The 12,195-nt window shown below is 44.4% G+C and overlaps 1 protein-coding gene across 1 annotated transcript in view; it reads left to right on the top strand.

The window, feature by feature from the left end:
* Positions 1 to 12,195, top strand: part of IGDCC3 (immunoglobulin superfamily DCC subclass member 3) — a 106,299-nt gene that overhangs the window by 70,340 nt on the left and 23,764 nt on the right. The window contains exons 5-8 of the mRNA XM_063929947.1: positions 2,021 to 2,151; positions 2,232 to 2,369; positions 5,089 to 5,247; positions 10,944 to 11,109. Coding sequence (XP_063786017.1) covers positions 2,021 to 2,151; positions 2,232 to 2,369; positions 5,089 to 5,247; positions 10,944 to 11,109 — 594 coding nt within the window. The remainder of the gene's footprint in view (positions 1 to 2,020; positions 2,152 to 2,231; positions 2,370 to 5,088; positions 5,248 to 10,943; positions 11,110 to 12,195) is intronic.

The following is a 12,195-nucleotide window of genomic DNA, read 5'->3' on the forward strand; positions in this document are numbered from 1 at the left end:
CCTTACCCACTCCCTAATTGCAGCCTAACCCTAATTGTAGCCTAACTCACTCCCTAATTGCAAGCTAACCCACTCCCTAATTGCAGCCTTACCCACTCCCTAATTGCAGCCTAACCCACTCCTTAATTGCAGCCTAACCCACTCCCTAATTGCAGCCTTACCCACTCCCTAATTGCAGCCTAACCCACTCATTGCAGCCTAACCCACTCCCTAATTGCAGCCTAACCCACTCCCTAATTGCAGCCTAACCCACTTCCTAATTGCAGCCTAACCCACTTCCTAATTGCAGCCTAACCCTAACCCTAATTGCAGCCTAACCCACTCCCTAATTGCAGCCTTACCCACTCCCTAATTGCAGCCTAACCCTAATTGTAGCCTAACCCACTCCCTAATTGCAAGCTAACCCACTCCCTAATTGCAGCCTTACCCACTCCCTAATTGCAAGCTAACCCACTCCCTAATTGCAGCCTAACCCACTCCCTAATTGCAGCCTTACCCACTCCCTAATTGCAGCCTAAACCACTCCCTAATTGCAGCCTAACCCACTCCCTAATTGCAGCCTAACCCACTCCCTAATTGCAGCCTAACCCACTCCCTAATTGCAAGCTAAGCTTAAGAATAACCCTACTTTCATGTGTCTACATTGTGACTGTTGACATTTATATTGACAACATTTTAATCATGTCAATGTTATATCGTGTTGACATGTTAAATGTCGACATTCTTAACATGCTGACATTGGGAACATCGACATTATGGTGTCTACATTCTGAATGTCGATGTACACCCTCCTGAATTTTATAGCATACAGTAAAAAACAATTTGATATAGACATATCTCCAGTTTTGCTATAAAGCCTTTTACTGTGTCCCACTGGGCAGGTGCTGGGAGTGATTCGGATCCCTCCCGTCACTTCCCGTGGCCAGGACCTAAACCCGGAAGTCATTCTATCGCAAAGGACAGCTCTCATCGGGAGGGCTGTCCTATGCTCATTTCTAGGTACATACCAGCCTTATTAACACCAGTATGTACCCGATAAGGGGTGTAGTATTGTATGCCGGCAGCCGGGCTCCCAGCGACCAGCATACCAGCACTGGAATCCCGACCGCCGGCATACCGACAGCATGGTGAGCGCAAATGAGCCCCTTGCGGGCACGGTGGCGCGCTACATGCACCACGCTATTTATTCTCCCTCCAGGGGGGTCGTGGACCCCAAGAGGGAGATAAAGTGTCGGTATGCCGGCTGTTGGGATTCCGGCGCCGGTATACTGTGCGCCAGTATCCCGACAGCCCGCAAACTGAAGACCACCCCCCGATAAGTGGCGGTATGTATCACATCCTAGATGCGATGCATAGTACAGGTACATCCCGCCCTCTGTGTATTTTAACAATATATCCTTTTATTAAAGCATGTCCCTTTGAACTGCATCACTTTCTCCTACAGATGTCCAAGCTTATATTTAGTTTCACTACTTTTCTCATCACCATGTTGAAACTTCTGCAATTACTTTTGGCCCCAGAGGGCCTGACTCTCAGTTGGACAGAAGTGCAAAACCAGACGCGACTCACGATTTTCTGCAGACTGTGCATGCATCAAAAACAGCAAACGCAGTCTCTGCGCATGCACCACATGAAGCATCCGCAGTGGCAAGGTGCTCTGCAGCAGACGGATCTTGTGCAAACTTTGCCTTCCGTGAAATGGGTACTTCTGGGCAGCAACTTGGCAGATGCAGATATGTCATGTGGTCATGGGTGTATCCCAATTTATCTACTTGTTTGAGATGTGCAGACACAGATCTGTTTCAGATGGATCATTTGCACCCAGTGTGGAAGTGCCAATGCTAATGATGACAGCTGTAACTGCTGCTGAAAGTGGGTGCTGTGACCAGTGGTGGCTCCAGCGGTGGTGCTGCAGCACAGTTCAAAATTCAAATAAGGGAGCCACACTTTGTGTCCTACTCAGAACCAGACCGGGAAACTCAACATATATCTTACTGTGTCCGCTTCTTGTCATACACAGGTACACATTGCTACCCACTGGTGTGCTGCAAATAACTGCACTCCGGGCTGAGGATGCAGGCACCTTCCGCTGTGTGGCTACCAACGCAGCTGCTGTTAAAGCAAGCCCTGAAGCTGTACTGACCGTTACAGGTATAACATGTAACTCTTATGACTTATCACCTCCAATCTTTGCATTTATGAAATCATTACGAAGATTTTATCTACTTCAGGTCCTCACTACACTGGTTACAAGGATCCGATGATCCTGGTTGGTCCAGAGAACCTCACTAAGACCGTTCACCAGACAGCAATCCTTGAGTGCATGGCTACCGGAAATCCCAGACCTATTGTGTCCTGGAGTCGACTTGGTAAGATTTGGCTGCCTGGTCTAATTGTTAGCCTTTTGTCATTTCACAATGCTCTTGTCTTAGTATACTGTATATTGGGCCTTATTCAGTATGGATCGCATCTGAGATGCAATGGCATACTGACGTTTTGATGATGAGTGCACACGTGCAGTGCCCGATCTGCACGTGCTTGGACTTGGCAATGCATTAACATTGATGTGAACTTATCTGCCTGACTTCTCTGCATTGTGGAGTTGTGGCATCGGAAATGCAAGGAGGTGCCGCCCATTTTTCAGGGCGAGCTCTTGAAGTCACACACGACCACTGTGACAGGTGAGATGGCCGACCTGCGCCTGCCTTCGCAGCCAGGCTGCACAGGCAGGGGATCATCCCTTATTTTGCGAGTACAGTGATGAGATCACAATTCAATTGCAATTGCATTGCTGGCAGCCATTTGTATGCTGGGCGGCCTTGCCCTGTACTGGGCGGCCCAGCATGCGATTGCAAGCAGTTGCAGATTTGCTAATTTAGCAAAACTCTAACTGATGCTGAATAGGGTCCATAGGGCTTTATTCAGTAAGACATGCTACTGCGAAGCAATTGCATTATACTAAGTAACGGCCCAGTGCGCACGTGCAGGGATCGCTCTGCGCGTGCTGGCAAATTGATGCGAACACCTCTGTCTGATTGACAGGCAGAGGTGTTCGTGAGGCAGCAACACGGCATTATGGAGCGTGCGGGCAGAAATAGGGGCGTGTCCAGCACACACGCCCGCTGCAATGGGGAAAATGTTGGCGGTCCGGCTCCCTTCACAGCCGGGTTGCACAGGCAGAGGGGCTTCCCTTATTCAGCCATGCACGCGCAATTAAATTGTGATCGCATCAGTACCCTCCATTAGCATGCTGAGTGGCCATGCACTGTGCTGGGTGGCCCCCAGCATGCGATCGCAAGCAGTTGCAGTTTTACTACTTTAGCAAAACTGCAACTGAAGCTGAATATAGGCCATACACAGATTTGGGATCTATTATCTGGTCTAGGATCTATTATTTTATGATAACGGTTAATTGGAATGTCATGCCAAAAATATCCAAAATTACATTTAAATGTTATCCACTATCTAACGTCCCCATAGGCCCTCATTCCGAGTTGATCGCTCGCTAGCTACTTTTAGCAGCCGTGCAAACGCATAGTCGCTTTGCAAGAGTGCGAACGCCTGTGCAGCCGAGTGGCACAAAAACATTTTGTGCAAAACAAGACCAGCCCTGTAGTTACTTATTCTGAGCGATGATTGCTGTGATGAATGTCCCGGAATTGACGTCGGATACCCGCCCTGCAAACTCATGGGCACGCCTGCATTTTTCCAAACACTGCCAGAATACGGTCAGTTGACACCCATAAACTCCCACTTTCTGTGAATCTCCTTGCGATCGGCTGTGCGAATGGAATCGTCGCTAGAAGCAGTGCAAAACAACGATGCTCTTTGTACCCGTATGCCGCACGTGCGCATTGCGCCCCATACGCATGCGTAGTTTTGCCATTTTTTTAAATGATCGCTACGTAGCGAACATCGGCTGCTATCGATCAACTCGGAATGGCCCCCATTGTCTCTTCCTCATTAAATTGTGTAGCAGTGCTCCTCACAGTGACTTTAGTAAGCAGCAGCGTATTATATTATCCTAGAGATATTCATCATTTGGGTATTGTGTCAGCCCACCTAATACCATGCTGAACTGGATTTAGCTAACATTTCTGATACTATAGCTGTTTAGAAAATGTTACCAATCTCCCCCTACCAGCTTATTCCCCCAGGCACGTCATTGTGATTGTGCAAATTCTAATTATTTTTGACAATTCCCAAGGGCTAAATAATTCTACTTCTATTAATACAATAATTCTACAGTTTATTACACTTTAGTGTTTAGTGTTTTTTTTCAGGCATTAACCCATAATATATCTGCTGCAGTACTGCCCAGCCTATTATATGATGTGACAGATACATGTTATAACTATAGGAAAAGCCACATCCAATGCAATAATACTGTATGATAGGGGCTAAAGCATTATTCTACTTTTCTATTAAAAATTTGAACACCTAACTCCACTCCTTTAAGCTATAGTTATGGGTTTTTCTCCTAGACCTCCCCTATTCACTGTTAGGGTCCCAAAATATATCTGGGCATTGTCAGTCATACTGAGCTTTCCAAAGTTCCTAACATGTCAATATCCATTCACTATACCAGAGGTTCCCAAACTGTGTGCCGTGGCTCGCTGGGGTGCCTCAGATCACTTGCAGGGGTGCCCTGGGTTGGTGGTCCAGGACCAATTCAAATTATTCATGGTCAATATAATAGGCAAAACCAGTGCTGGTGGCTGCCAGTCATAAAATATGTGGCCAAACAGAAGCAAATCTTGTCCCTCACCACACAACTGACCCTAAGGATGACATTATAAACGTGATCTACTTAATGTAATATTTCTTTCTAAATTTCTCAATAAGAAATTTTTGGCCTAGGGGTGCCGTGAATAAAATTCTGATATTCCAGGGCGCTGTGATTCAAAAAAGTTTGGAAACCACTGCACTATATAGTACATGGGACAACACACATTTGTAAGCATCAAAGTTTGTATATGTTGTTTAGGATTCATAAAGTGGGGAGGTGTTTGATGAAGTTTGTATATGTTGTTTAGGATTCATAAAGTGGAGAGGTGTTTGATGACTATGCCCTTGTATGACTTGCAGATGGCCGTCCTATTGGTGTCGAAGGGATTCAGGTCTTGGGTACAGGGAACCTCATGATATCAGACCTAACTGTGCATCACTCTGGAGTCTACGTATGTGCTGCCAACAAGCCTGGAACCAGGGTGCGTCGCACAGCACAAGGAAGGCTTGTAGTGCAGGGTAAGCAAAGCAATGGACATGCCTTACTGGACTTAATGCCACAAGGGATCCGCCGTGCATTATAAAGTACATAGGGGCACGTGTTTTTAGCCTGGAGAAGTGATAAAGCAGTGATAAGTGGAAACCTTTTCAAACCTGTAATGATTGGCTGGTGCATTATCACTGCTTTATCACTTCTCCATGCTTAATACATCTGCCCCATAATTAGAAAAAGTATGAACAAAAAAAAAGTGACTTACAGTACAAAACATAGCAGGACATGGACAAGGTTTATTATTGGTACATCAGCAGTTATAATAGAAAATAAGCAGCAGGGCGGCCAATCTCAAAAGTCTGGTGGTGTTGTTGGTAGTGGGGATGAGGTGAGGGTATAAGTGAGGGAAGGAAAAGAGCAGGAGGGAAGAGGGCCCTGCTTGAGAGTGCTTACAGTCAAAATAGAAATTATCCATTAATGTCCCACTGGACTTCAGCAGCTTGCAATCCAATGAGTCTTATAATTATTATTATTATTATACTTTATTTATATGGCATCACAAGGGTACCGCAGCGCCTAACAAAGTACATAAACAAAAAGGCAAAAAAAGAAAAACAGTGACTTACATTGCAAGACAGTGTAGGACAAGTATAAGGTATATAAACATTTCTGCCTCAACGGACATGACACTGAAATAAGCATCAGAGTGGCAGAAACCGAGGGTTAGGTGCCATTATAGGCAGCAGCGTCTCCTACCTTTTTTGGGTAGGGGGGCTGCCACTACCCATGATGTAGAGGAGAGGAGAGAGCTGGCCCTGTGCAATGGAGCTGACAGGCAACAGGATCGGCGCATGCGCACAAGTGGTGGCTTGAGTCACGTGCGCATGCAAGAACCCCGGATTCTATGTACTGCATCAGTTTCAGCCCATAGAAGCCTGAATGGGCTAACAATCAGGCAGGAAGCCAGCCCTTTGCTAATCTCAGCCTGGTCCGGCAGCCCCAGAGGGAGGAAACACTTCCCAGTGGGACTGCCTATCCTGCAAGTAACTGGCAGGTAGGACTTCCAATAGGAAGTCACTGCCAGTCACATTGAAGCCACTGAGCCAGTGCAGTCACAGACTGCAACTGGCTCAGCTGAGAGTTCACTGAAGTGGCGGATTTTACTTGAGGGGATGCAGTCCTAAAACCTGCCACTGGTTATAGGGAGAATGGAGTAGAAGATAGTCTAAGTAAGAAAAGGAAAAGCACATGATGGGAGAGGGCCCTGTTCATGAGAGCTTACATTCCTAAAAGGGACAGGCAGACTGACAGGGGTGACACAGATGGGGTAGACAGTGAGCGTGGAACAGAGTATTAGGTTTGATGAAGAAGTGGGTCTTGAAAGCCCGTATGACGTTTTGTAAAGAGGTTGAGGGTCTAAAGGGGAGAGGTAGAGAATTCCAGAGATAGGGAGCAGCCTTCAAATGAGTGCACATCCATTTTATGCAATACATTTATGAGGTGAGCAAAGCGTATTGCAGAAAACCAGACTTAGGGGCCGATTCAGACCTGATCGTTGCCGTGCATTTTCGCACAGCGGGCGATCAGGTCTGAACTGCGTATGCACTGCAATGTGCAGGCACGACGGTCTACAGCGTCGGGGAGCGCTGGGCAGCGACGGGATGGTGCGAAAAATCCCATTGCACCGGCGAACGCAAGGAGATTGACAGGAAGAGGGCATTTGTGGGTGGCAACTGATTGTTTTTGAGGAGTGTCCAGAAAAACGCAGGAGGGACCAGGCGTTTGGAGGGAGGGCTTCTGACGCCAGCTCCGGCCCCGCTCATCGCACTGGAAGAGTAAGTCCTGGGCTGTGCAGAGATTAATCCATCTCATAAAAGGGTGGGTGGGATTACATTGCTTGTTCCTGAGAAGCTTAAATATTCTTTGTTCCGAAATTCCACAATGGTTATACTGTACCAATGAAACTGTTGCCAATATACATTATATTTACAGATACATCATCATACAAATATGATTTTCTTGCATCATGTTCTCTATGAAGATCAGTGCCGTTTCATTACTAAGAATGGCAACCTGTGACACTTCAACTGCTGTGAAACTACACATCCCAGCATGCAACACTTTTAGCATGTACTTACAGTAAAACTGTAGCAGGACATGCTGGGATGTGCAATTCCACATCAGCTGGAGTGCCACAGGTTTCCTACTGCTGACTGAGAACATGCCTTGTCTGAATCGGGTTTGAGCAAAATACAAAAAACCTGTGCATCTGATATTTTCTGATTTGATATAAGTTACAACAGGGCCATAATTAGGGGTGTTTGAGCAATGCCTGGAACGGCACCGTGCCCCCTAGATGCCACAGGTTTAGGGGGTGGAGCAAGCACAGGGTGGCATAGAGCCCTGTTCCTTGAGTGACAGCAGATGCGCACTGCCACATGGATCAATGATCCCCACTCTTGCAATATTTTTTTATTCGATTTTTGTGTTTCTTTCCATGCAGAATGCATCATAGGCTGATGAAGCCATGTAGGGTGCCGTGCTTATCTGTTTCACAGTTGTATATTATCAATTATTTCTATGACACCACATGGTTTCCTCAGCACTGTACAGGGAAAATACAGATAACAGAGAAAATCACTTATAAATGATACAGTAAATATAGGTTGGCATATCTTAGGAACAATACCATACCCTCCAACTGTACTTTCTTGGCAGGTACAGTACCTTTTTTATGGTCTGTACCGATTTTTGGCTCTGCAAACTTCCATTGAAAGTAAAGGGAACAATTTACACATAAAAATCAGTCCAAATTCGAAAGGGGGGCGTGGCTACGGGGAAAGAGGCGTAGCCACGCCCCCTTTTCGAATTTGGACTGATTTTTATGTGTAAATTGTTGGAGGCTATGCAATACAGTGTAATAAAACTGGCACACAAAGTAGAACCAGATAAGGCCAAGGTTTGGGTAACTCCCTGTATCATGACGGCAATTGGAGGTTAGGCACGGGGGAGAAGGCAATTCAGCAATGTGTATTAATCATAGCATAGATGTTGGAGAGACAAAACATAACAAATATATAAACAACAAAATCCTCAGTTCTTCCCTAGGGTCTCATTTAGAGTGAGAAGCAAATTACTAGAAGTTGGAACTTTGATCCTTGGCAAATCCATGTTGCTCTGCAGGGAGGTGAAATGATAAAACTATGGACAGATTAAAGGTGGGAATTGGTGCATCTCAGCCTTACTCTAAAACGCAGTGTAAAAGATAGCGCTCCCTAATATATTTATGCTATGTTCGACAGCAGGCAATATTCTCTCTTCCTGTAGTATTGTACACAAAAAGAGAAAAGAAATTGTTAAGCACCCCTTGCATAACAATACGAATTACCCAGGTGGATGTGCTCCCATCTATAGTTGTGGCCCCCTGTGTACAATTTAACAAAACATATTTTTATTGTTCTAAGAAAAATCACACAATGACCTGCGACAACCAAGTAATATAAAGGTTTAATTGTACTATGAAGAATATAATAATAGTGGTGGGAGGGGAAGATCCTATCTGAAGGTGCCGGAGAGACAATGCTGGTACATTTCTCTGTACTTCTCTCTTCCCACAATGCGCTGAATTAATTAAACACCAAGCATACAGGCCATTACATCGGCAGTGATTGTGTTAATATGTTGACCCTCTCGAGTTCTTCTATGGATGTCTCAGAATTTTCCCAGCAACAGCATCCCTCCTAGAAGGAAAGAGACAAAAGGAGAAATCTGTGCATTCAGTTTACACCCATCCCCTGTATCCTCCCACTTTCCTCCTCAGTAGCGTTCTGTGATGCCCACCCCTGACACATTGCAAATAAAAGTTCCCATTTGACATGCCCTGGTTGAAGAGAGGTGCATGCTGGGACATTGGGTTGTGGCTACTAGTCAAGAATTGTCTTTACTGTAAGGCACCACAACCGGAAAAACATATTCTTTGTTCAGTTGTGCCCTGTTCCTATGGCAGACATTTTTATGCCATCCCTACATGCAGGTTATGATCCATATAAAATGGATATGTGTTTGCAATCTCTTTCCTTGCTCCATCCCATGTTTTTTTTCTGACATAAAACCCCAAATAACATTATAATATTTTACCCCACCCTTAGTGAGATCATACATAACATCACTAGGAAATGCAAACTCTCAAGCTCTGTCCTAAAGGAACCTTAGCAGTCCAGGCTTTAAGTATATCCATGATTGTGCGATAATGGTATAATCAAACTGACTTAGATTCTAATTAAGTCACCTGAGCTTAAACATGGAAAAGCTGAACTATGCTATGCTACCCATGAGTTGGATTGTGATAGGATTATTATAACAAGCCTCTAAAACTGACAGACGTCCACATCAAAACAGCTAGATGTCAATTAGTATTACAGGAAATATACACTTTCATCTCTAAATACTTCTATTAGATGAATACATACAGTAGACAGATTTTTAGAAATGGTAAAAACCCGTCAGCATGTTTTGTAATACAGGTTGAGTATCCCATATCCAAATATCCGAAAAACGGAATATTCCGAAATACAGACTTTTTTGAGTGAGAGTGAGATAGTGAAACTTTTGTTTTTTGATGGATCAATGTACACAAACTTTGTTTAATACACACAGTTATTAAAAATATTGTATTAAATGACCTTCAGGCTGTGTGTATAAGGTGTATATGAAACATAAATTAATTGTGTGAATGTAGATACACTTTGTTTAATGCACAAAGTTATAAAAAATATTGGCTAAAATGACTTTCAGGCTGTATGTATAAGGTGTATATGAAACATAAATGCATTCTGTGCTTAGATTTAGGTCCCATCGCCATGATATCTCATTATGGTATGCAATTATTCCAAAATACGGAAAAATCCGATATCCAAAATACCTCTGGTCCCAAGCATTTTGGATAAGGGATACTCAACCTGTATTATGTGCCTATTTTGTGACATTTTTTGTGGCAAGATCATGATAGCGCTGACTGCAAGGGATGAAAAAGTAACAGCTGGTGATTCAGTGTGTAATTAACTAGTCCTAATGTGGACTAGACGTACTGTGTATGTACAAGCTAAGCACTATACACCACAGCAAGATTAGCTAAATTAGAATTAAGGGTTTGAGTTCCATTAGAATGAAAGGGTTGAGGGCATTTTTCTGTCCGCAAGAAGATCTGGACATCTTTGAAGGTGGTTTAACTTTAAGTCAAGTTTTGAATAGAGGTTTTGGGTTGCCCTCTTTGTCCAGGTATGCCCCTCTGCAACCAAGTCCATCATGATAAATATTGCAATTCAGCTATGTTATTCATCCCTTTGCAGATATTGTATTATTAGTAAAGCTTGCTTCCTGTTTCATGTCTGCATATTATCAGTTGAGGATGAGTGAACAGAGACTATGAATATTTGGTGAAATGCAAGGAGTGGAAACTCCCTTTATCGCTTCTGTGTGTTTCCTGGACCGTTACACCTTCTGCTTTTGTTAGGATAGATTATGCAGCCTTTAATCCAGCAGCAGATCTCAAATTTGTAAACTATTTGAATATGTCATGTTTTATTATCTTACAAATCATTATTGCAACACAGGTGGCATTAGATAAACCCATTATTCTGTACTTTATTGTATTAGCATACTGTATTCACTATATAAGCCTTTTGTTTGTAGCTATTGATCATGCTCTGCTTTTCTTTGGTAGCACCAGCCGAGTTTGTCCAACACCCTCAGTCCGTTTCTCGACCTGTTGGCACTACAGCGATCTTCACATGTTTGGCCCAAGGTGAGCCGCCACCACAGATCACATGGCTGAAGAATGGGCAGCTGCTGGAACCCAGTGGACACATCAAGTTAAAGAACAACAACAGGTGTGACGAATAAACAGGAAAAGGGGAAAAAATAGCATGGCGTGGAATATCCATGCCCAGATTTAGCGTCTGGCACAGTAGGCCTGTGCCTAGGGGGAGCTAAGTCTAAAACACAGCTTTTTCTAAGAACACTACTTAAAACAATTATTTTCCTTCTCAATACTAAGAAACTGAGAAAGTCTAGTGATGGCCTTAAACTCCAAGTGGAACAGTCGGGATGGGGACACTTCACTACCACCAGCATCGCCAATATTTCCCTCTCACCTCATGCAGTTGTGCAGGAAATTTTGGTGACTTTGGCCTGTTGTCAGCTGCATAATGAGAAGAACTGAATACGGGTCAACATCTTCTGCGACTTTGGTCAAATAAGGATATCTCTGGGTATCGGGATTGAAAATTGGTCAATCCCAGGATACCTGGTATTGGCTTGTTTCCTGTGTGGCAGCCTCAAACATACACATAACTCCCCATACCACACGGGTGCGAGGCTGGTTGGCTGCACAGCGTGACCTCTGACTTTACGTCGCTCTGCGCAGGGGGAGCCGGAAGGAGGGACCCGGGCAGCGTCTGAGCCTCCTGAGGACGCCCAATGCTGCCCGACACTGAAAAACACAAGGAGCCTTCTAATCCCGAAATCTCCGAGATTGGAAGCTCCAATTCTGGGATTGAATCCAGGACAATTTTAGGCCTAAATCCCGGGATTGGCCACCCTAACCTATACACAGTGTAGAAGGGATTCTTGCTAGTGTGCAGTAATTAGCCATATGTTGATAACTTTGTGTGCACTCTTCTATAGAAAAAGTTAGTCACAGCTCTTACAGAAAGTGACTATCTTCTGTCGCTATTTAGAGCTGTATGCGGTGTAACATGTGCTTGCATTAAGTAGCTTCGAAAAACACTCTTGTCTCCCAGGGATAATTTGTGATTTGTGTCCACACGCTGAGAAGTACAGGTGCACTTATGCCATTATCCAATGCTGCTATTATGGGATAGCAGTAATCTTATGATCCCCAGGGTATTAATATTCCAGAACAGCGTGACCCCACTCAGGTTTGTCATCTCGCTCCTTGATGCTGTTAGCTGCTC

The sequence above is a fragment of the Pseudophryne corroboree genome, chromosome 6, assembly GCF_028390025.1.
Source record: "Pseudophryne corroboree isolate aPseCor3 chromosome 6, aPseCor3.hap2, whole genome shotgun sequence".
NCBI classification, from domain to species: domain Eukaryota; kingdom Metazoa; phylum Chordata; class Amphibia; order Anura; family Myobatrachidae; genus Pseudophryne; species Pseudophryne corroboree.